Source organism: Ylistrum balloti, unplaced genomic scaffold (genome assembly GCF_031769215.1).
Source record: "Ylistrum balloti isolate Yb309-2 unplaced genomic scaffold, AGI_CSIRO_Ybal_v1 Utg369782, whole genome shotgun sequence".
Taxonomy (NCBI): Eukaryota; Metazoa; Mollusca; class Bivalvia; order Pectinida; family Pectinidae; genus Ylistrum; species Ylistrum balloti.
Window position 1 is genome coordinate 3,420,907 of NW_026781970.1, and position 27,144 is coordinate 3,448,050.

Genomic DNA, 27,144 nt, shown 5'->3' on the forward strand with positions numbered 1-27,144 from the left:
TCACTTGAGCTTTAGGCGAATACATTTGCGTGCCACATTGACAGCTTGTGTATGTGTTGTCTGAGGACTCATCAGGTCTGGTACGTCTGCACTGGGAAGTCGTTTGACATGCTGGTGACAGAAAAAACACATGCATTACAAATTTTAATGAATGTGTTTCAAACTTTTTTTCAACTCTATATTGAAGGTTTCAAGCTGAATCACATCCTTTGACATACATCTTATAATCCTTTGCTCATCAAACTTGCCCTGCACTCAGAGGGTAGGAGATCACTACTGTAATTAAACTTCACCTCTTCCCCAGGAGGAAATATGCAGTAAACTTTACCCCTTACCCAGGAGGAAATATGCAGTAAACTTCACCCCTTACCCAGGAGGAAATATGCAGTAAACTTTACCCCTTCCCCAGGGGGAAATATGTAGTAAACTTTAACCCTTCCCCAGGAGGAAATATGCAGTAAACTTTACCCCTTCCCCAGGGGGAAATATGTAGTAAACTTTACCCCTTCCCCAGGAGGAAATATGCAGTAAACTTTACCCCTTCCCCAGGGGGAAATATGTAGTAAACTTTACCCCTTCCCCAGGGGGAAATATGCAGTAAACTTTACCCCTTCCCCAGGAGGAAATAGGCAGTAAACTTTACCCCTTCCCCAGGAGGAAATATGCAACTCTGGGGTCATGAAATTTACAATTTTGGTAAAGCACTATAAGACACTTCCACTCAGAAAAGTATTTGCTTCTATCTTATCTGGGCATTGAGAAAAAGATTTTTGAAATTTCAGTCTATTTGACCTTTTCTTGGTCCCAACCATCAGCCCTTGGGGGTCAGCCAGGATCATTATGTGCATATTAACAAACTGTCACCCCATTGTAAAAATTCTACCCAAGTTTGAACTATTTCCAATGGAAAATAAACAAATTGTGTTCTAAAAAATAATTTTCCATTATAAACTATAGAAAACTTTACCTCTAGGGGAAATCTGAGACCATGGAGTCATGAAATGTACAATTTTGGTAAAGCACCTTAAGGTCTTTCCATTCAATGAAGAGCAATTGAATCTGGTATATATCTGATATTGGAGCCATTGATGGAACATGCTGTATTTTCGTATACAGACCTGATTACTGATAAGATCCATTGTCCTATCTCGTGCTTCACCTTCCTTCACACCATCCATGGGACTTTCCACAGCATTCTGTTAAAAGAACAGTGTCTATACTACTTTCTAAACATCATATTTAAAATGTTCATGACATACAGACAGCCAACCTTATAAACACAATACAAATGTTTATGTGGACTCAAAGAACTAAAATATTGGGCTAGGGACAAGGGCAACATACACATTAGATCTGACAAAGATCCATCCTGTACTTATCATGAAATAGAGAGAGTATACTTTCATTGTCAAACATCATTCATACAAATTGCCTCAGACTAAATCTTCAATATCCTTACACGGAAGAAGGATTTTTAAGAACTTACATTTTATCTATTGGGATATTTGAGAGAATCCATTCAGTACTTCTTAAGAAATGCCAATATCAATCTTTACTAGGCAACTTCCAAGATGGCTGCCTGTCAGACATTTTGTTTTTCTGATTAGTCCCAAACTCATACAGGCATAACTAGGGACATAATGGAACTTGGAATGTGAAATTTGAGAAAGATCTAGAGAAAAATTGTCAAGAAATAGTGAAACAAACTTGCAAAGTAAAAATCCAAGATGGCCACCTTTCAGCCATTTTGTTTTCCTCATCAGACCCAAAATAAGATGGGCACAACTAGGGACCAAAAGGAAACGATATATCAAATTTTAGAGAGATCCAGCTCTTACTTTTCAAAAAATAACGATAACAAACTTCATTGAAAAAATCCAAGATGGCTGCCTGTTAGCCATCTTGTCTTTTTTATCAGTTCCAAAATTAAACAGGCACAACTAGGGACCAAGGGGAACTTACATATGCAATTTGAGAAAGATCCATTCAGGACTCTCAAGAAATACCGATAACAAATATTGTTTATGGACTGATGGACAACAGACAGACGGATGATGATGGTGGACTAAAAAAGAATTTTAGAGAATTTCCACTATTTCACTATTTGGGCACTATATTTCCAATATATTCCCCTTTATCCAAGCATGCTTCAGACTGCAGTGAGACAACATTCAGGCATTCCTATGTGCCTCACCACTCTTGCCCCAGGGGTCTGAGACCAACTGTTGAATTCCATTCTGCCAAGCATGTTTCAGACAAAAATGGGAAAACATTGAAGTATTTCCACATATTTTTTTTTTTTTTTTTTTTTCAAATTGCATAATATCCCCTACTGGACCCTAACCCACATGCCCCAGTGGGCCTTGTTTTACATAAAATTAATTTCACTTCAGCCAAGACTGTTTCAAGTATTTGCCCAAAGTCCAATCATTCCTACAGGAGAATAAAGAATTTGCTGTACTTCCCTTCTTTGGCCCTGCACCTCCGACCCCATGGGGCCAACACCTACCATTTTGATACAAAATCTATCCATGAATTCTTCAGAACAAATTTGGGCAAAATCCAATCATTCCTACAGAAAGAGTAGCATTTAAAAAAAAATGCTCCATTTCCCTGATTTTGCCCCACCCCTCCCTCAAGATGGCTGAGACCCACTATTTATACAAAAGTTATTTGCCTTCATCCAAGAATGCTTTAGACCAAATTTTGGACAAAATAAAAAATCACTCCTGTAAGAGGAATAGGATTTTAAGGAACTTGCATAATTTCCCCTTTTAAGCCCCATCTCTGAGGCTCCTAAAAGCTAAGAACCAATATATAAACAAACTTAGTTTTCTTCACCAAGGATGCTTCTGACCAAATCTGGTCAACTTCTGTTATTCATTCACAACTTATAGTGATTTTTAGTAAAAAATTTGATGGACAACGGATGCCTGACACTGTACCATAGCATAAGCTTACTAGTCTTTTTGACCAAGTGAGCTTAAAAGTGATAACAAACATTGTTTTCAAGTGGATGATAGTCCATCAATGTAACTTAAATAGCCCACTTAATGATAACTATCAAAGTCCAACATGGTCATTAATTGGCAGTTTCATTTTTCTGATCAGTCAAAGAAAATGGATAAAGCACTGCTAAGGAACATGAGGAACCTGCATATGAAACTGAGAATGATCCATTATATACTTCTGTGTAAATCTAAATCTAAAATCAAACTAGATGTGTCTGATGTCTCTGTAAAAAATCAAAACATCATAAACAATCATTTCAGAGAAATGTTGATAACAAACTTTATGCAATGTTATTTAATCCATTCCTAAAATCGAAATGCACCAAGAACAAAGAGGAACCTTGAGAGAGAACAATTAATCAAGTATTTCTGATAATGATCTGTTAAACCAGGCAAAAAACCTAGGGATACATTGTTAATATTTCTATACCTGACTTACTTGTGACTCTTCTATAGACTTGGATCGTTTGACTGGGCTGTCTGGCCGTACTGGAGAACCTTCACGTTTTCGGCTGGGACTCTGTCCGAAAGAGTCAACATACATTGGAGATCCAAGCACATTCTACAAAACAAAGGATATGAAATTATTAGTGTTACCAGTTATGTGTGACCCATTGGAGCTAATATGAAACATTCTTTAGATTGGTAAGTGTATAACTCTAATACCTTTGTTAACAAACTCAAAATATAACACCCACCAGTAGGAAACAAATGGTCTGTAACTTGGAAGTGCAGATTACAATTTCCAGATTTAATGTCACATGGACTCCTATCATGGATGTCTTGCACACAATTTTATCACAGGATACCCTACAGAGACACTACAATTCCTGTCAGACTGACACCACAGTTCCTGTCAGACTGACACTACAATTCCTGTCAGACTGACACTACAGTTCCTGTCAGACTGACACTAAATTCTTGTAAAATACACACCACAGTTCCTGTCTCAGCGACACTACAATTCCTGTAAGACCGACACTACAATTCCTGTAAAAAGGACACTACAGTTCCTGTAACAGAGACACTACAGTTCCTGTCACACAGACACTACAATTCCTGTAACAGAGACACTACAATTCCTGTAACAGAGACACTACAGTTCCTGTAACAGAGACACTACAATTCCTGTAACAGAGACACTACAATTCCTGTAACAGAGACACTACAATTCCTGTAACAGAGACACTACAGTTCCTGTCACACTGACACTACAGTTCCTGTAACAGAGACACCACAGTTCCTGTCACAGAGACACTACAATTCCTGTAACAGAGACACTACAGTTCCTGTAACAGAGACACTACAGTTCCTGTCACACTGACACTACAGTTCCTGTCACAGAGACACTACCATTCCTGTAACAGAGACACTACAATTCCTGTAACAGAGACACTACAGTTCCTGTCACACTTACACTACAATTCCTTTAAGATGGACGGTGACTGATATATACCTGTGAGTCTTCTTCGGAAGTGGATAGCTTTATGGGGCTGTCTTGATTACTGCTCTCCTTTTTGGAGATACAAACTGGACTCTGCATGATGGTGTCTGTGGGTGGAGATGCTGGCTCCACCTGTAAAATACACATTGCAAACACACATAACTTGATGTTTGATCTTCGTGTGCAAAACCACAAATTTTCTCTTACTGAGAATTTCCCGAAAATTTTCTTACTTCAAGGACCTTACCTATTGTAAAAATAAGGTGACAGCAACCAAACTGAAATCTTACCTGCATGTTTTCATTATAGAACTGTATACCTTGTTTCAATTTACTATCTTTAATTGTCAAAGAGGAAATGAATGGCAACCAAATGATGTTGGAATAAAGGAGAGAATAATAGGCAGGGCCAAGTTAATAAATACCTACTCGCCAGTTTGTAGTGGGGACATGATATACCTGATCAGTAATTTAGGAGGAGCTAGGCTTGCAAGCTTGTATAGACAGACAGACAGTTATAGACAGATGGACAGAAATAGAGAATCCTATAAACCCCAAACTTGATTATAGGTGGGGAATCTCTACTGCTTCAAGGATAAAACATTAATAACCTAAGTTGATTAATTAATATGACCAATGTATTCACTAGGTTTAATTATCACAGTTTGAATTACAGCCAGATTATGTTCTGATATCAAAATTTAACAAAGAGCAATAACTCTGTAATTAAGGGGTTGTGGGCCCTAAAATTGGTGCACTGCACATTGTCTTCCTGTGATTAATGCATTTACAAAGCTTCAGTATCCTAGCTTAAATGAAAGCAAAGGCATGCTCTAGACAAGAAAGGAGGAGTGCTCTAGACAAGAAAGGAGGAGTGCCAGTTTGGGCCTTCTGGTGGCCATGACGAATACTTTTTATTTTTTGTCTATTAAAAACTTGAGGTCAGGCGGTAATGACATGACATTAATCTAAGGTCAGCTCAAGGCTGTTCAGTTGTTATAGGGGGACGAGTGAGGGATCAAATATATAATTATTGCAATAATTATCAAACTAAAATATTTTTTTTTTAGTTTTTTTCTCTTAAATGTCATTTGATGATATATTTCAAAACCTTAATTAGAAAAAATGACCAAAAAATATGCCATTGTTGAAAAGTAGGTCACAGTAATTAAGTGCCCTAATTACTAATGAAGTCACACTTGATCCTGATCCTTGTCCCTCACACACTATTATGGCTAGCTTACTTGTCATGGCCAATGGTGGTCCAGTATAAAAAAAAGGAAATCATTGTAAATTTGCTGTACTGCTGAAGCCTCAAGTCAGTAGCAATTATCAGTGTTTTTTTCAGTCTTTAGAGGGTGTGGACAATTTTCAGATAACTAGGTGATGGTACTGAAGTTTCGGTTACGGGACTGGGACCAAAGACAAAAGACACCCATATACCTATCATATCTTACACAGTTACAGGGTTGGCACCAAAGACAAAAGACACCCATATACCTATCATATCTTACACAGTTACAGGGCTGGCACCAAAGACAAAAGACACCCATATACCTATCATATCTTACACAGTTACGGGGCTGGGACCAAAGACAAAAGACACCCATATACCTATCATATCTTACACAGTTACAGGGCTGGCACCAAAGACAAAAGACACCCATACCTGTCATATCTTACACACACACATGGATCTTACCTTAATGTATCTTATTTATTATATATTTGTAATACTATTTTATTTATAGGCAATTAACAGAACCTACGTGTTAATGTCTTACTACTAACCTCCCCATTTGTGGTATCTTTACTGGGGCTGTGACTGTCCTGTGTTGGTGTGGCACTCCTTGAATCTCGACTCGAGTCATCCTGAATGTCCACTGTGATGGTATCTGACCGGAGGAGTTCCGTATCTGACTTACTATGAGTGAGGCCCTGAGATTGGTCATTAGGCTTACCACTGCTCTCTATACTGGAACGGTTATCCTGTAAAAACGATAAAAAAACCACATCTGTGTACATCAAGAATTTCAGATTTCTGCCATGCAAAAGCAAAATTCTTTTAACTATGGGCCTTAATTTTTGCCAATGCACAAATTGCTTAAAGATGCACAACAGATTTTTTTAAAATCGTTTTCTAGATCGACAGAGCGGAACAACTCTGACTCATCCGGAATCAAAGTGTCGAGGACACTGACAGATGCTGTGTATGATGTGTGTTGAAATAAAGGAGTAAAGGCAGCAGTACTTCAGTATGGAATGGCATATGATCTTAAGGGTTTGGTCAAATTGACAAATATGACGGTTCAAGACATATAGTCATGATAATCATTTTGGTGCATGAGTGTGATTAGAAAGATAATAACTGATCATGTCCAGTCAAGCGTAACTGAAATCTGTACCTATTGCAGTGTAGTGTGTCTGAAATCTGTACCTATTTCAGTGTAGTGTGCCTGAAATCTGTACCTAATGCAGTGTAGTGTGACTGAAATCTGTACCTATTTCAGTGTAGTGTGACTGAAATCTGTACCTATTTCAGTGTAGTGTGCCTGAAATCTGTACCTAATGCAGTGTAGTGTGACTGAAATCTGTACCTATTTCAGTGTAGTGTGACTGAAATCTTTACCTATTGCAGTGTAGTGTGACTGAAATCTGTACCTATTGCAGGATATTTTGACTGAAATCTGTACCTATTTCAGTGTAGTGTGACTGAAATCTGTACCTATTTCAGTGTAGTGTGCCTGAAATCTGTACCTAATGCAGTGTAGTGTGACTGAAATCTGTACCTATTTCAGTGTAGTGTGACTGAAATCTTTACCTATTGCAGTGTAGTGTGACTGAAATCTGTACCTATTGCAGGATATTTTGACTGAAATCTGTACCTATTTCAGTGTAGTGTGACTGAAATCTTTACCTATTGCAGTGTAGTGTGCCTGAAATCTGTACCTATTGTAGTGTAGTGTGTCTGAAATCTGTACCTATTTCAGTGTAGTGTGACTGAAAACTTTACCTATTGCAGTGTAGTGTGACTGAAATCTGTACCTATTGCAGGATATTTTGACTGAAATCTGTACCTATTGCAGGATATTGTGATCGAAATCCGTACCTATAGCAGTGTAGTGTGACTGAAATTTTTACCTATATCAGGATATTTTGAAATCCGTACCTATAGCAGTGTAGTGTGACTGAATTCTGTATCTATGGCAGGATATTTTGATTGAATTCTGTACTGCACCATTGACAATATCAAAAGAAAATCACTGCAGTGAAAAATAACACCAACTTATTTTTAAACGTTTCATTCGTGAAAATGTAACATGTAACAATGTGAAGATGTTTCCTCTCACCTTCTTCCTGGGTTCCAATGATTTCCCTCTCTGTAGCAAGTCTGTGGGTACATATTGAACGAGCTGCTTTCTGAAACACACAAGTCAACCATCTTAATTAATGTTGTATCACATGGCCCTTGAAATTGACCTTGACCATGGACTTCCATATTACATGTAAGTACTACCATGCCATCCTACCTAGCCTTTTATTTAAAATGTTGAGTATATAAGTGACACTTGATCACCTAGCCATGTATTGGAGATGTTGAGTATATAAGTGACACTGGATCACCCAGCCATGTATTGGAGATGTTGAGTATATAAGTGACACTGGATCACCCAGCCATGTATTGGAGATGTTGAGTATATAAGTGACACTGGATCACCCAGCCATGTATTGGAGATGTTGAGTATATAAGTGACACTGGATCACCCAGCCATGTATTGGAGATGTTGAGTATATAAGTGACACTGGATCACCCAGCCATGTGGAGATGTTGGTATATAATGACACTGATCACCCAGCCATGTATTGGAGATGTTATATATAAGTGACACTGGATCACCCAGCCATGTATTGGAGATGTTGAGTATATAAGTGACACTGGATCACCCAGCCATGTATTGGAGATGTTGACACTGGATCACCCAGCCATGTATATAATGTTGTATATACTCGATCACCCAGCCATGTATTGGAGATGTTGAGTATATAAGTGACACTGGATCACCCAGCCATGTATTGGAGATGTTGAGTATATAAGTGACACTGGATCACCCAGCCATGTATTGGAGATGTTGAGTATATAAGTGACACTGGATCACCCAGCCATGTATTGGATATGTTGAGTATATAAGTGATACTCGATCACCCAGCCATGTATTGGAAAAGTTGTACCTACCGTTTCACGTGCTTGATTTCAATCTTCATGTCTTGTTTCATCAACTTGATATGGACTGCCTGTCTATGCACTACAAACAAGATGTAATATATTATCTAGATGCATTACAATGTTCAAGATAATACCTCACTCATAAATATAACTGCCATTCCCAAATTAGGTTTCTGACCAAATTTGATTAAAATCTCCCAGTGGTCAAGGAAGTAGTTGTTAAAATCATAACTCATCATATGAACCAAATCCCTCCAACTTTAGAGATACAAACACTTCATTTATACAAACAAGAGGCCCATGGGCCTTAATGGTCATCTGACTTATATATGAAAAAGGCAAAATAGTCCTGAAATAAATTGCTCAACTACACTAAAGCTTACATAGAAGACATTGTTGGTTCATCAAGACATTTTCTTTATACATGCACTACACAATTGCCATTATGTATTGCTTGTTGAAAAAGCAAGCTACAGGCCCAATATCAGCACACTGGGCCTTTTGGTTATTGAAAAGAAGTTGCTTAAGCATTTCAACACATTTGATACCTGTGACCTTGAAAATGGGTCATTGTCATTCATATTAACAAAGTTGGTAGCCCTTCATCCAAGCATGCTACAGGCGTAATAACATCATCCTTGGCCTTTTGCTTATTGAGAAGAAGTCATCTAAATATTTCAATATATTTTATTCCTGTGACCTTTCAAGCAGATCAAGGTCATTCCTATTAACTTGGGGTCAGATCAACTTTCTGAATTTAAGAAATGATTTCCCACTCTCCGTGATGTTTCAGAATTAATTTGGTTGAAATCCATTCAAGCATTAGGAAAAAGTGGCATTTTGAAGCAGAATCTTGTCTAACTTCTCGTTTTGGGGCCCACCTCCAGGTCCCTAGGGGTCAAATCAAGTTTCTCAATTTAAGAAATGATTCTCTAATCTCAACGATGTTTCACACCAATTTTTTAAAAAATCCATTCAAGCATTAAGAAAGAGTAGTGCTTTGAAGCAAAATATTGCCTAACTTTCCCATTTGGGGCCCCGCCCATCCCCAGGTTCCTAGGGGTCAAATCAACATCCTGTATTTAAGAAATCATTCGCTACTCTCGATGATGTTTCACACCAAATTTTGTTGAAATCCATTCAAGCATTGTCCCTTTTGTGGCCCAACCCCCAAGTCCCTAAGGGTCGAATCAAATATCAGAATTTAAGAAATAATTGCCTACCCTAACTGATGAATGAGGCCAAAGCTGGTTAAAATCCACCAAGACAGAAAGGAGGAGTAGGGTTTTAAATCTATTTTTAGTATCTCCCGTTTTGGGGCCTCATCCTTTCACCCCTAGGGATCGAATCAAAATTATGAATTTAAGAAATGATGACCCTTACCCAATGATGCATCATTCCAATTTGCTTAAAAATGATTTTTGGTATAAAAAAGGAACAGGGCTTTAAAGAAAAAGTTTATGTACAAAGGACAATGGCTGACGAAGCATGATGGCTAAAGGTCACCTGATAAGTCAAATGATCACCTTCCTCTAAGAATGTTTCCAACCAACTTTTTTGTGAAAATCTGCAGGAGCCTTTTAGAAAGCAAACCCATCAATTTCCCCATTTTCACACCCCGGCTCTCCAAAATCAAGGATTGTCACCAAAGTCACTTTAATCTTGTCTGATGACTTGAAAATATAAATCTCATAAGATATTAACCTTATTAAAGTGTAAATATTTTACCTACCTGTTGCAGTGAATGGCTGGATATCATATGTGAGATCAATGTTTTGATTTTTCACCTCATTAAAAGTCAGTCCAATAAACCATTTACACATATACTGGCCATCACTGAAAAAGAGAGATATCCTTTTACATGATTATGTACAAAGACAAAAGACCCATTTCAAATAAATACAATAGGCCTTGCAACCTTGACCGTCACCTGAGATAAGCAATATTGAATATACAAGTTATAGGGTGTCATGAAAAAGAAAATGTGACATTGATGATAGTAAGCCGGTGTTAATATATGCATACCATCAATTCTGAATGCAAATTCAAGATGGTGCCCATAACCGCCATATTGGATATCGGGCGGCGACGAAATACATATCTCCACTTAATACTGTGACAATAACAGTAAAAGATATATATCTCCACTTAATACTGTGATAATAACAGTAAAAGATACATATCTCCACTTAATAATGTGACAATAACAGTAAAAGACACATATCTCCACTTAATAATGTGACAATAACAGTAAAAGATACATATCTCCACTTAATACTGTGACAACAGCAGTAAAAGACACATATCTCCACTTAATAATGTGACAATAACAGTAAAAGACACATATCTCCACTTAATACTGTGACAATAACAAAAACAATAGAGTTGTAAAGGTCAATAGGCCCAACATCCTCAGTAAAAATGGTTACCACCGGTGTTGTCGGTCTTGAGATAATAAGTGGAATGCAAATTCAAGATGGCACCTGTTACCCCCATATTGGATATCGCGCGGTGACGAAAAAACAATAGGGTTGTGTAGGTCCATAGGCCCAACATCCCCAGAGAAAATTGTGTAGTTTTTGAGATAATAAGCCGTATGCCATTGTGGACAGACGAAGTGCGTGATCGCAATACCCCACACCCTTTCGGGCTGTGGGGTAAAAAGGGAAAAATTAATATATATTTTTTTTTGATGCATCACAGAAACAACCGTATTTCCTAATTAGGGGATAAGAGGAGCATGGAAAAGCCAGAGAATTTCTGTCACACTTACCTTTCAGTGAGGGGTCCAAGAGACTCAGGCATTACATGTGCTATTTTGATGAATGGATTCCGTTCCAGATTGCCAACTAAAAGTCGAATCTTGGACTCCACATAACCATGCCTATAAAAATTCATAGTCATTGTCAACCAACATTTACAGGAATTAAACTGCCACCAAACGAATTATGGTAATAAACAGACATACCTGGTATTTAGGAATTACACTGTCAACAAACATATACAGGAACTTAACTACTTCTGTATTACACATCAATATTAACCCAAGAGGATTTGGAATCGCTTCAATAATATCTTCTTGGTGAGTCCTTGCTAGAGAGAAAGTAAGATCCTTGTGAGGCCTTTTGTCATAGTAAAATCTTCGTTAATTCTATTGGACTGTCAAATGAAACGTCAAATAAAACAACTTCTTAATTATATCGCCGAACCCTGCGATTGTTAAAATCACAGCAGCTTATGCTTAAACACCTAGAACACCTGTGTTCCCCTGTCACATTAATGACAACATATGTTTAAATGTTGCTTACAACAGTGTTCCAGGTTTTATTGTACATCTTAAAACCAAACTGGGTAAAAATCAGCCATAATCTAGCTTTTGACTTACCAGAATCCGCTATTTAGAAGTTATGTTGTCCACAAGGAAATGAAAGTTTTAGTGGTGATTGAAATGTCATGTTAACCTACATATCATACCTTTTAAAGAAATAATGGATATAAGAATTACCCATTGAAATAATACACATTTGTCCTCCAAACTACCCTAGCTGTAATGCTTATGAAAGCTGTGTTCCTATTGTCACAATACACTTAAGATACCAAATTTTATTTAAGTTAGATCATGCACAGAAGGAACTTCATTTTTTAACCAGAAATGTTTTAGACTAAAGCCAGTTAGAGCAAAATGTCAAAAGCATAAGCTGATCAGTGTTTTGGTGTTGGTAAGTTAATATATTCACAACATCGGATCATGTGGAACCTCAGTGTGATAACAAAAATGTTAAAAGACATACAACATGCCATAAACCAAAGTCCACTTAATAATGTTACAAAAACAGTAAAAGACACATATCTCCACTTAATAATGTGACAATAACAGTAAAAGATACATATCTCCACTTAATACTGCGACAATAACAGTAAAAGATACATATCTCCACTTAATAATGTGACAATAACAGTAAAAGATACATATCTCCACTTAATACTGTGACAATAACAGTAAAAGACACATATCTCCACTTAATACTGTGACAATAACAGTAAAAGACACATATCTCCACTTAATAATGTGACAATAACAGTAAAAGATACATATCTCCACTTAATACTGTGACAATAACAGTAAAAGACACATATCTCCACTTAATACTGTGACAATAACAGTAAAAGACACATATCTCCACTTAATAATGTGACAATAACAGTAAAAGACACATATCTCCACTTAATACTGTGACAATAACAGTACAAGATACATATCTCTATTTAATACTGTGACAATAACAGTAAAAGATACATATCTCCACTTAATACTGTGACAATAACAGTAAAAGATACATATCTCCACTTAATACTGTGATAATAACAGTAAAAGATACATATCTCCACTTAATAATGTGACAATAATAGTAAAAGATACATATCTCCACTTAATAATGTGACAATAACAGTAAAAGACACATATCTCCACTTAATAATGTGACAATAACAGTAAAAGATACATATCTCCACTTAATACTGTGACAATAACAGTAAAAGACACATATCTCCACTTAATAATGTGACAATAACAGTAAAAGATACACATCTCCAATTAATAATGTGACAATAACAGTAAAAGACACATATCTCCACTTAATACTGTGACAATAACAGTAAAAGACACATATCTCCACTTAATAATGTGACAATAACAGTAAAAAACACATATCTCTACTTAATAATGTGACAATAACAGTAAAAGACACATATCTCCATTTATTAATGTGACAATAACAGTAAACGATACAAACCATTCTAAGTAGGAGGTTTCCTCTTCTGCAGATACAATCAACACAATGTAGTGTCTGAAAAAAAGTTTAACCTTCATAGTTACTCACAGTAATCTGACCTTCACACATCACCTGTATATCTACTGAACACTCAAGTTGTTTTCATTTGTATATAGTATCAACAACATTTCAAAGAAAAATCCTAAACAACAATTCAATGGACAACAAATGTTATTGCAATAAAACAAAAGGAATGTATTATGAGCTTTTTCCAAACAACTCTGATATGTTACAATGATTTAATAAAATTATATCAACAAGCATATGTATGCAGAATGTATCACCTTGTCTCACTAGGAACACATGGATATCTTGATATACATAGTAATAACATTATCCCTCACTGGTATCTCTGCATCAATTTTCTAATATCTAAACGACCATGATTAATAATTAGGCTAACATGTTTGCGTCAGCTTACCTTTGGACAAGCTTAATGTGTTTATACCCTCTCATCTTCACTAGGAACATGTGAGAGTTTCTAACTTGGCAGGAAAATCAATGCTTCCTACAGATATAACACCTAACTTAAAGTTTCTATGATGGCAGTCTTGACCTCCTTGTTGGAACGATGATAAGATCCTGGTTAGGACCAATAAAGGATATTGCTTATTAGAAATCAAATGTAGGAAGGACACTGCAGACATCCTTTATCTTTATCCCTTAAATCATCCTGATACTACACCACTACACAGTATACAACTTCAAGAATTAACAAATTACCAATCTGTTATGATCTACCTTTTATCTACTTACTTATATTTCAGGAAAAAGGTACTGGGTTCAAACAGTTTCCCCCAATCATCTTTCACCTCATATATTCTGGTGACCACATCGAGACCTACGAAGACAAAACGGAAATTTAATTTTGAAGCAGCATCATACATACATACAAGACCTTACAGGAGTTTACATTTCACATGAGATTCATGAAACAAGAATTTTCAAGCTAAAATGAAAACAAAACATACAAGTATTTTCACCAATCTTGTATGAATTGGAAAAAAAATTAAAGATAATTTTTCATCACATGAATGATTTCTTCAGTAAAATGACAGAAAATGGCAGTAAAATGATAGAAAATGTCCATGTCAATTTTAGAATCTTTGTTCTGCAACTATTATAGTCATTGTGATGTCACAAGTTATTAATGTAATTTCTATGTCATCCCCTGATGTCAAAGTACCTAATCATAACACATTAATCCATTCACTAAATAACACAGTAATCTGAATTTATGTAGGAGAAACCAATTAGCACAATAACAAAGTTCATGATATTACTGATTACAGGAATTCCACAGGTCTTAACAGTGCAGCGATATAATGCTTTCTGCTGTGTTACCACCATGTCTGATAAAAATCTGCCTTTTATTCAGGAAGACCTTTGAGAGCCCATTAATCATATTCCACTTAATATCATGTTTTATTCTGTTAAGTTAGAAGTAACGCTCAGCACTGTATACTAGATTGTGACACATTACCTCTTTTGAACTCTTCCATCATGATGGTGCGAGTACTTAAAGACACGTTAAAGGTGGAATTCTGTTGAGGATAAGCTGGCGTAATGATAGGCATTAGATGAAACCGATCTGAAGGATTGACCTGAAAAGTCAAAAAGAATAAATACAGAAACACAGATAATGAAGGAAAATATTGGTATAGTCAAGCTCAGTCTGGACTTCAAACTCATAAAAAAAAACTTGAATAAGGGTCAAGGTCATTTCTCTTTGCAAACTTTGTTGAGCTTCATTAAAGGAACATTCCAGCCAAATACAATCATTCTAGGACTTCCAGTATTTTGGAAGAAGTTGTTTAAAGGTTTTAACACATTTGACCTCTGTGACCTTGAATATGTGTCAAGGTCATTTCTTTTTGCAAACTTTGTTGGGCTTTATCAGAGGAACCTTCCAGCCAAATATGATAACTCTATGCCTTTCGGTATTTCAGAAGAAGTTGTTTATATGACAAGAGGCCTAAGGGGCCTTAACGGTCACCTGAGGAATATATGTCAATAATCTGGGGATTTAAAATGTTGCAAAAATGTAACAACACTTGTGCAGGACCATGTGTTAAACATCTGTACCAAGTTTGAACATGATTCACCCAGTGGTTCTTGAGAGGAAGTCATTTAAAGAAGGTTTTTACATATGGCCCCTTTTACACCCCTTATGGGCCCCAAAGGGGACATAATCAACTTTTTCAACATTATTTCATATGTCCTTCACTAAGAGATGCTTTCTTCCAAATTTGGTTGAAATCGGTCAAAGTTGAATTTTTGAGTGCCCCCGATTTTTTTTTCATTCGCAAACTTTGTAGACCTTGCCATAAGGACCATAAATATTTTACCCCATTTTTCCCCCTCCTGGGGCCACGCCCTTTTTCTCCGCAAACTTGAAGCGGCTTCCCATGGGGATGCTTTGTGCCAAGTTTGGTCAAAATCCATTCAGTGGTTCTTGAGAAGAAGTCGAATATGTGAAAAGTTAACGACGCACGACGGACGACAACAGACAAATCATGATGGCAATAGGTCGCCATGAGCCTTTGGCTCAGGTGACCTAAAAAGGTGACGGACACAGGACGAACGACGGATGCCGCGCTATGGCATAAAAATGGTCAATTTTCAGCAGTCCTATTACTTTTCACGTATTCCAAATATTAGTGGAACCATGCAAAATAAAGCAATATAGGAAATCTGGAGAGCATCAGAACACAAATACACCAGCTATCATGTGGAAATCAACAGAATGGTAATTTTTGAGAATTCAGAAAACATTCCAAATATTGAAAATTCACTAATTATTAAACCTCTGCAAGGTTTTGTGATTATATAAGTCACATACCAAATTTGATGAGAATCAGACAACAAATGCGAACAAAACAGTTGACTCATCTGATGTATTTGACTGAAGCATGTTTAACACAAGAGAGTTTTACTGTACACCAATTATAATGCCGAAAGCAAGAACGGAGAGACAGACAAGCTGATTACAAAAGAGCAACAGCATCTCAAAGCATTATCTTTGATGTTATTTCAATAGAGAATGGTTTTATCATAAACCATAAATAAAAGGAGCATTATTTCTTACCCTCGGATCCCAAACAGGAAAGCTCAACCGATTGTCAGTCTGAAGAGGTTTTAGTAAAATTGGCTGTGGCCAGTCCCTACAATATAAAAGATAATTTATTTGTAGATTAATCTGTAAGTTTGGTGTCTTTGTTGTAAAGGGTGTCTACTTTACTGAACATATACAGAAGTCTGTTTTGTACCTAACACAGCAATTGGATTAAAGTGTCTTGCCCAAAGACACGACCACAACAGCACAGACCAGTCTGTCTCTCAATTTCCTAGGAAACACAGCGACAGGTAAGAAGCATCAAAATACCTCACCTGTCAGAATTAAAGATGGCTGCCTAGTAAAATATCCAGGATTCCAGATATTTCATATTTTGAACAAAATATCTTACAACAATTATCAATACATTTTTTACCGACCATGTTTCAGTTTTGATCTTAACTGAAGAGTATTACAATGGAATCCTGATGGTATCCTGATTCAGAACACTAATCAGCTATGAATATTTGACTAAGTGGCAGAAAGTTTTGAGTGGTTGTTTACCATTGTATAGCAGGGCTATGATATAACCTTACCAAAGTCAATATGTTTATATGACTAATGAACTGCCAACAGCGTAGGGATTTTACAAGTAATGTAAACAAAATGAGGTTGTTTTCTCTAATTGAAAACATTAAATGCAAGTATTGAACTGCTTTCAGTTGGCATTCATGGGATATGAATTTCATTGAGTTTATCTTCATCCTTTTGGCAATCACATGCCCATGAATGCCAACTAATAGCAGTTCAATGCTAAATGTAGAAGACAAAAAGTGAAAATTGAGTAAAACTGTTAGATCACCCTCCTACTAGACTCACTAGACAAGAGCTTCCAGAATGATCTTTTCATCCACTTATCATGTTTCTAATAGATTGATTTGACAGTCATGATTATGAAAACACTGACCATTTGTAGAAGACCATGAAGAACTTGTGTAGTAGTGTAGCTGGGGCAGCATATGGGTAAAGCTGACAAACTCTTGCCACCAGCATGGCCCAAGATACTCCACCCAGGAATCCCAGCACATTGGAATAGATACCTCTCTCTGCAATAAAAACACAACAAATGTAAGGCACTTCAAATCAATTAAAATTGGTATTTCAATCCCTCCATTTCCCTGTCATTGACAGAATAGTGCTAATGATACCTCCCGCTCAGAGAACTATTCTTCATACACATTACATTAAAAAAACCTGTAGCTCACTCATATATTATCAAAGATTTGTAAAATTTAGCTCTAAGGTTATAAAATGACAGATTTGTCTACACAAATCATGACATCTTTCATAAAAAAAATTGCAAATTGGCAATATTAATCTAATTAAATGAAAGTCGGACATTTTGTTTTCTTAGTGACCCTTCAGACCAAACTTAAAAAATATACGGAGGACATCTACTGTGGAATCAGACTCTGATTACTAAGTGAGGTTAGGTTTTAATAATGGTAGGTGTATCAACACTGTCCCCAACAAAAGAAAAAAAAAAGAAGAGATGTATGTAGCTTTTGAATATAACTGGCTCTTTAAGATGAGTAATTCAACTTTTAAGCTTCTGTCTGGTGTTAGTTGACCAAGGCTGACAACCAAAGTTAAGTTAACCCTTTCATTCTTGATGATGCATTAATGTATCACCAGGCCTGGACCGAATGATGCTTTAATACATCACCAGGCCTGGGCCGTATGACGTATTAAAGTATCACCAGGCCTGGGCTGAATGATGCTTTAATACATCACCAGGCCTGGGCCGTATGACGTAATAAAGTATCACCAGGCCTGGGCTGAATGATGCTTTAATACATCACCAGGCCTGGGCCGTATGATACTTTAATACATCACCGGGCCTGGGCTGAATGATGTTTTAATACATCACCAGGCCTGGGCCGAATGATGTTTTAATGCATCACCAGGCCTGGGCCGAATGACATATTAATGTATCACCAGGCCTGGGCCGTATGACGTATTAATGTATCACCAGGCCTGGGCTGAATGATGCTTTAATACATCACCAGGCCTGAGCCGAATGACATATTAATGTATCACCAGGCCTGGGCCAAATGATGCTTTAATGCATCACAGAAGCAGACATGTTTTTATTCTTTTTTTAAAGTGATACGAACCTACTGAAACACAATCAGATTTGTGTCTTACATTTAAGAAATGGTATTTGGGGAAGAGATTAACGAAATTCAACCCAGCAATTAAAATTCCAAGTCCAAAGACCGATTTATTTTCGTGGCAGTGAATATAATCTATTAAATTGAAATTAAGTACCCAGCCTTTATTTTCACATAAATTTTAAACATATAAACCATGATGAACATAGTGTTATGGTTGTGCTGTGTCCTTCAACACGTCAGCATTTCTGACTGAATCTTAGTTATCTTTCAGAGAAAAAGGGATTATTCTTGTAGTTTCAAAAGTGTAATATATTGCTTTTTTGTTGATTATGTCAAGTATTGAAGCAATCTTTATAGATTTAATACAGGCAAATGCATAACGAAATATTCTAATTTCAGTAACAGAGATCACATGATCAATGTTTTATCCAAGATGGCTGTGCGAGACATGTTTAGGTTAAGCTAATTGGTAATTGGCATATGTTACTGAATTTTGCGATTTCGTAAGATTTTTAACATGTCATGAACATCATATTTTGCATTCTTGCTCTTAAGTGTTTAGAACGATAAATTCCTTTAGTTATTCTTTCTACTAATGTACATAAATAGTTTTAATTATCGTATGTTATTTAACTGTCATTCAATCAAAAATGTGTTTATAAAAAATGTGGTCGAACTGATTTGTCAATTATTACCAATTAATTCAGGCCAGTGTTAATAAAAATAAAATGACCATAACAAAACAGAACTTGATTTGTATTGTCTTGTCATACAAATACAGAAAATTCTATTCAGCTTGGAGAAATGAGAGGAATTTGTTAATTTTTGGGAGGTCTACTGATTTCCACTAACTTTTTGCCCATAACTTGACTGCCCGTAGAGTCATCCTGAAGCTTTCCTTGTTAGGTACCAGATGTAGTATCTCGTCAGTCACACGACAACCTGTAGTATTAACAAAAAGATAAAATCTTCAATACAACATGTTTTTTAATAAACAATATCTTGACTTACATGAAATTTTCAAGCTATTTGAAAGTACAGTGAAACCTTACCTATGGCCAACCTTGAAATTACCGATGGTTTCATCACTAGCAGTTATTTTCAGTCCTGCATTTTTCTCTGTATATCTTTGTATTGGTCGCTTTAGTAATACGACACCTTTGTTATTCTACATGACATCCAATCTTCACTGTCCTTATGATCAGTAATTAATTGATACGGTCACTGTGACCATGGATTCCGACATGGATTATCAATCTTGCTGACAGATGGCACCACGTAAACAACATTATTTGATTAATTGACCAGTGTCTGATCTTATTACCTGTTCCATCAATTTGAATGTGATGTTTCGATGACTACATGGTCACCTTCATAAGACAAATGTTCTATTGTGCAATACATATTGACAGGTCAAAAGACTTGAGACTTACTTTTGAAAGCTCTTCATATTCAAATGAGATTTATACAGACCTCTCATAAAAATTTAGTTGTTTGGTTAATGGAAAGTGTTTCAACTTATTTGGAAGCAATAAAAACGGATCCATTCACAAACTATTTGAGAAATTTTACAGATGTTTTGATATTAATATGAAGTTTATATTGCAATGACAACATGACACAAAAACGATGAGGCATGTGTTTGTCTGTCTCAAGGAAGAATACAGCTTCATAAAAGTCAATACAGTAATGCATGTAATCAGTTAAGTTCCAGTGTCCAGGTTGTTTTCATCAGGAGGTTTCATCATATATCAGTTTGACAACATTTTGTTATTCAATCCTTTGATTGATATAAGTGTTTTATTAACTGGACAGTAACTTACCATTAAGACTTCGAACACATTTTTCTGATAAGTTTTTGAGTAATGCTTCATCTCTCAAGTCAATATCATCTGGTATCTGTGGCAAAGCTAGGCGTGCAAACAACATATCAAGCTGAAATCAAAGACAGTTTAAAGGTTACCGACAAAGCTTCCTTAAGACATTACAGCTTCAAAAACAAAAAATCCTTTCAAACCAAACATCGCCGTATGATAACAATACACATTCCATTCCATGCCACAAAGAAATATATCACTGCATACAAATGTAGAAACTATGAAAACGTTACAATCAAAAATGCCATAGAAAAAAAAAAAACACTTGATTACATCAGTATCCTAAATCCTTCCCCAAGTTTAAGATAGAATGGATGAAAACTGAAAAAAAGGATCTCTTGCAAAGTCAAAATTTGCTGAAAAGAAAACCAATAACTCAATGAAGACTTGTCAAATAAATAGGCCACTGAATAAAACATGACAAACTGTCAATAAAGTCTACAATGTTCCAAAGCTTTCAACTTGGTTTAATTTATTGTTGCTTTATGTTTTATTAACAGCCAGGGTCATTTAAGGACATGCCAGGTTTGGATGGAAGAGGAAAGTTCCCAGGGAAAAACCACTGACCTACACCCAGTACCTGGCAAATGCCCCACATAGTAAAAGTTCACAATGAACAGTGGACACACATTACCACACCATAACCACATGTTACATCAAATTTTTTATTGGTTTATAAAAATGTCCATCAACAGGATATCTGTTCCTAGTCCTGGACACAAAATACAGAGTTTCAGAGTAAAACCTTCAGAAACCACTCTCAGAAGATACTGATAGCCTGACACTCTCAGATCTTCTTTCTGGCTCACAAAATAATTCAGTGTTCTAGGAAGAGCCTTCTGGACTGTTCTTGGATTCAATTCTTACTTCAATTCCATCAAACACCATCTTTATCACTGGTACATAGGCTTCTTCCACTGCCTGTAAGTATACAGAATATTACACACAATGAGGGTCAATGACAGGAAGAGGCTATATATAAACAAGAAGCCACTATACATACAATATGCATTGTGTGTGATATTTACTAATAGCTAATCACATAACCAGACCTTCAGGAATATATTTATTATAGCAAATTATTTTCATTAAAATCCTTGTAGCTATAATGCTTTTCCATTGCATCAACACTTAAGAACCCAAATGTACATCTAAGGTAAATTATTGTACTATACACAAGTAGATCATACCTTCCAATACAAATTTATATGATTAGTGTAAGATAATTTGCCAGGACTCATCATGACCAATATTCTTAGTGGCTTAAAATCTGCACATCTAGATGATGAGTGAAGAAAATTAAAATCAAAAGAAACACTGCTCCAATTATCTAACTTCTGTGCAATTAAAAGTGGAAAGACCAAATTCATAGAAACAGGATCTCTTTCAGAAAAGGATCTTTCTCTACAGATTATGGGGTAAAAGCCTTGTCAAAGATTTCATTCAATATCCCGTTATTCAAATATCTCACAAGTCAAATGTTCAGCAAAAAGCCACACAAACAATTTTATCACATTTACCATGACAGCAATCAGTCAATCTTTTATAGTATTAGCACAACTTGCAGAAAATACAAATGAGTATGAAATTTACTGAGCAGATTTCATAAAAATCTTACCATCTCTCCAGAAAACAGAAACGGACAGATTGACAAACGTGTGATAAATGATAGATATGGGCACTCAGTATCTTAATGCAGGACTCTTCTTGCATTTGTGCAAATCAGATGGGTTTTTTTCCCTTCCAATTCAAACTAATAGAGCATCTCTGACCTTACATACTTACGCGTAAGTCCTTCACCTCCTCCTGTTGTTTCAGTAGTTCATAAAATGAGGAAAAGAAGTCGGATCTATCTACGTGTCTGGGTGCCACACAAAGGGTATCAATATCACCACCTGCATGAAACAGATATATAAGGAGTTTTGTTTAAGGCAATAAGTAAGACATACACTTAAATGTTACACTTTGGTTGGACCGTATACTGACACACATAATATGTTTATTATATCTACATTATATGTTTTGTTTTTAAATCATTAGCAGAAGGATTTGTCTGGAACTTTCACTGTTATATTTTTCATATGTATAAATTAAAGGGTAAACTTCAAAAAGAGAGTATGAAATTTAACTGATAATCTTTGTTAGATTTGTAGCATTGACAAACAAGGAAACATCATGAAAAAGTTGAGGTTTCAAAATGGCCTAAGAAGCAAATACAACAGCTTGTATGTGCTATTTTTGATTATGTACTAAAAAAACATCATCAAACAGTATCAAATAAATTGCCCAAAAATAGTAATTTGGAGTTTTGTGCAAAGTAATTGAAATTGATTGACAATATTGCTATGTATTTTTTTAAGGACAAACAACCAAAAGGGAAAAATTGTTTTGAATTTAAGTGATGTAAAGAGACCAGAAATAAAATGTTTACACTTGATTTTATAAGTACAACCCACACCTACACATCTACCTCTCATTGTGAGAACTGTACTGTTTTAGGTGTTTAAAGTATCCATCTTAGTAGAAAATGGAGAAAGTAATGTCAAAAGAACATTACTTGTATGCTAGCTAAGGGGTTGTTATATAGTAGGAATGGCACCTGTGTACATGAAGGTTTGGAGTGTATCAGGATGGTCTCCTATGTCCACTATCCTTCAACAAGTCATTGGGGTGACGCACATCAAAGCCAAAAATCAACGCTTTGCACAAATGCTGAAGTTTTGGTCTTAGCTCAGGGCTAGGGCCAGAGATAAAGCTATTCATATGCTGAATAATTTTCAATGGACTGAATATGGAAGACATTCAAAATGTCATGTTTACAAAACTTTGACGTTTTCCTCACAAAATCTTAAAAAAAAATCAATAATATTGGCGATATACTCACTGTTGTAGTATTTTGGGATTTACTTTATGGTACAAACTTTCCTTTTTCGTTGAAATAATTCATTTTTTATCTGTTTTGTGACAATTGGCATTTATAGTTTAGTAATTTAATTATGTAATTAGTTAATTAGCCAAGTGCGTCATCGATTAATTTGGATGAAAGGTAAAGCCAAGTGAACCGACTTTGATGGCATGAATCAATATATTGGTGAGTGGTCTTGAAGGGTGAAAAAAACTTCAAGTCGACCTCTATGGGAAATTAGCATTGCTGGAAACCTTTGTGTGTCTCCAAATTGATACATTTCTGACAATCTGTAGTTGAATTTAATAGTAAGAGAGACTGGCTGATTAAAATGTCCAATTTACTTTTAATGTACCTTTTGTGTTAAGTAGCCTCAATCACAAACCAACAGTAAATGCAAATAAAAATTCCAATACTTGATCCCTACAACATTTTTGGGGACAATGGATACAGGGATTGTATAATATTCAGAAAGAGGAACAAATATTCTAATTCCAAGACGGCTGACACCAAACATATGTAATATTCAATGTCAGTAGGATACAGTGTATAGGACGGTTTCTCCTACTTTTGGCACCAAATGCTATGGTTTGAAGATGTCGTCAAGATCATGTTTTCCACTCTACAATACTGACCTTTTGTGTGTACTCCAAGTCGATATGATCCAAATGTGCAAACTTTCCCACCAAAGGTGTCTATCTTGCTTTCAGGAATGTTGCTCTGTGGAAATTGGTACATTCACTTAGTTCTAAAGAAATAATCAATTAGTCTGCAACAAACAGCTCAATGACTTTTACAGTCTCATCAACTGCCGAACAGTTACACAACCAACACAACCACAGAAAAGGAAGTATGAAATTTGAAATGATAGACAGAGAAAAAATGCTCAATGTAATGCAGGGTTTTCCATAAGAGCCAGTCGCCGGCCAATTTGACTGGCTACTTTGATCATTTGGCCACCTACACCAATCCAGTTCCATAATGATGTTCCGTACACGACTACACGTACACGGCAGGCCAGCCTCCTACTTTTACTACACAGCCTACTACTAACGAAATTATGGAAAACCCTGGTAATGATAGTGACAGATTGTATAATTACGTGATGAACACCTGAATCGCAATGTAAATATTTATAGGATGAAAATTGTAAAAATAACTCAGGTACAAGTAACTTCAATCTGGAACCTTCAGATCAACAACATTACTGTAAATGATGGCTTGTGTTAACTTATTGATAGTTGGTACCCAAGTCTGTTGATAGATGTACAGATATATACACATAATACTTACCTTGGTATATACAATCATACTTTGGCATTGATTAATCATGAAGGGCTGGGGTAAGAATACCTCAATCACAACACAAATAACTTGAAATATTTACCTTCTGTCTGCTAACTTCTTTGATCCATTCTCTTACAATACTGTTTATCTTATGTAAAACATCCATTCTACAAAACACAAAATAAAAGAGAAAATGCAAAACATTATACTTTTCTTGGAAGAAAATTTCGTTAATGAAGAACTATGGACTGAGCAAAACTTCTATCCTGTTCTGATTTGACCCATATTTCAGCGATAGCAAGTTACAAGGTTGTACTAATAGCCTGGTAGGGTATTGTGCTACTGTGTCAGATGATGTCGTATCTGGGTAATAGCACTAAAAAGCACATTTGAACTGCAAAAACATTTGGAACTCTGTTTTTGTATAAACTCAGCTATTACAAGGACATAAAACCCAAAGTAAAAATAAACAAGTACCAGTAAAAATATCCTACAACAAGGGGCAATTAAACTGTACCACAAATGGCCTTGAAATTAAACGTCAGCGTTTCAATGGTATACCTATGTGCTAACTGCTCATCACTTTCAAACACTCCATATGGTCGCATGCTCTCTTCCAGCTTGGCTGACAACTTGAAGTCCAGAGGCTTGGGTTTGTCCAAACTGATTGGCGATGTAATACCAGGGTAGTGCTTCTGGTCAGTGTTGTCATCTGCCATGATTGCTTAAAAACAAAGTCAAATAAATGTTTTGACTTTCACCCACTGTAATAATGAAAGTAATATGTGTGATATACCTAGCAAGGTACCTGGGATGACAGATGATATCAAGTAAAATTCAGTAATACTTTTTCACATTTATAGTCCTTTTTAAACTGTGCTCCAAACTTAAATAGTCAAAATACTATCAATCTACAATTAGCCTGTGTTGACATTAGACAGAACACTCACCTGTCTTTATGCTTTCACTAACTTTGAATGCAACTAAATAATTATATGTCAATTACTGAACTGAGTTCTGGATATATGTTGAAAACTTAGAAAACTCTTTGTCAAAGACACACATATCTTATTAGGATTTGTAAAAAGAAATACTCTTTTTATCTTGTTGAACACTTTAATTGTGTAAAAATGCTGAATGTTATCAAAATCTAAACTTTGAAAATGTTTAGAGTCAGCATTATGTAAGCTGCTAATGGACAGTTAGTGGTAACAATACCTCTGTCACATTTCTTGCCATGTAAACATCTGTTAACATTGGAACACAGTACTAAATCTACTTTTTTAATAGCAAGTCTAATGTAGAAATTCCATGCAGTTAATATATACAAAATGCATATTTGATCACTGTGTAAAGCTGGTTGCTGGAACTTTTATTGCAGAACTGAATGAGAACTTCCAATCCCATTATTGTATAAAAAGTATCTTGATTGACACAATATCTTTTCAAGCTTTCATATGGAAATAAAATTTTATTCGATGTATTATTTAATTCCAATAAATTTAACAAACATATATATTGTTTGAAATGCATGTTTCAAAAGACTTGTTGAAAAAATTAAACAAAACAAGAAAAAGCACATTTGATTTCCTGCTTCATTTTGTCTGATGAAATTGACAAAATATGTTGCCTTTACATCGGAAGATTGTTGATATCTATCAAACGTTTTGTCAGAAAAAAACAGGCAAGTACATGGACTTACCTCTGCACGATTTTGCTGTGGATGTACATCGGATTTCACTTTGAAGTGTATGACTTATTGTGTGGTTAACATATTGGACAACATATACTTTTTTGTCTAGATAATGATGGTAATACACATTCACGTCTTGGTCAGTTTAATGTGAATATGCGATTTTGTGTGGTTACTCTCGGAAAGCGTTGTATAACTTGCCTATACACAAATGATTCCGACTTATTATAATCCTCTTTAATGAGAGGATACGTTGTATTTATAGTGCATCCTCGTACTAAAAGGCAGTGACGATGGCATATTAATGGAGCTGTCAGTATACGTTCGTCCTAGTATCCACCAGTTTATTCTAAGTGGAAGGCTTTCGTTGAAAGAGCATACCGTCATCAATTCGATCGTTGGCGTGTACATGGTATTTCTCGTTGCTCTTCCTCGTTACCATATTACATTTAACGAATGAATGATAATTACTTTGTCTCAACAACACGCTACTACGCCTATCACTTTTTTTATAAAATATATCTTCTCAAAATCCCATTTATTCAAATGTCACATGTGAATCATACGCTTACCTCGTTGACAAATGGCTTGTCATACAGTACTTTATGTCACAACATGCCGCTATTTTGCTCTTGAGTG

At 35.8% G+C, this 27,144-nt stretch overlaps 1 protein-coding gene across 1 annotated transcript; it reads right to left on the reverse strand.

Moving 5' to 3' along the window:
• LOC132544151 (poly(A) polymerase type 3-like) lies at positions 1-27,142 on the reverse strand. The gene is made up of 22 exons (XM_060207725.1): positions 27,078-27,142; positions 25,374-25,536; positions 24,913-24,979; positions 24,161-24,245; positions 22,406-22,515; positions 21,488-21,541; positions 20,567-20,678; positions 19,596-19,685; positions 17,534-17,672; positions 16,600-16,675; positions 14,995-15,115; positions 14,268-14,352; positions 13,473-13,526; positions 11,453-11,563; positions 10,412-10,515; positions 8,689-8,758; positions 7,805-7,874; positions 6,246-6,443; positions 4,468-4,587; positions 3,442-3,573; positions 1,119-1,196; positions 1-111 (listed from the first exon to the last, which is right to left on the reverse strand). The coding sequence occupies exons 2-22, from the start codon at positions 25,529-25,531 to the stop codon at positions 1-3; spliced, it is 2,145 nt and encodes a 714-aa protein (XP_060063708.1). The 5' UTR covers positions 25,532-25,536; positions 27,078-27,142.
• Positions 27,143-27,144: the final 2 nt, after the last annotated feature.

Coding starts and splice junctions, on each gene's coding strand:
- LOC132544151 (XM_060207725.1), bottom strand. CDS start 25,531: ATGGCAGATGACAACACTGACCAGAAGCACTACCCTGGTATTACATCG. Junction 11,564..13,472: donor GAAACCTCCTACTTAGAATG/GTTTGTATCGTT, acceptor GAATTTTTATAG/GCATGGTTATGTGGAGTCCA. Junction 10,516..11,452: donor CTTGGACCCCTCACTGAAAG/GTAAGTGTGACA, acceptor TCTCTTTTTCAG/TGATGGCCAGTATATGTGTA.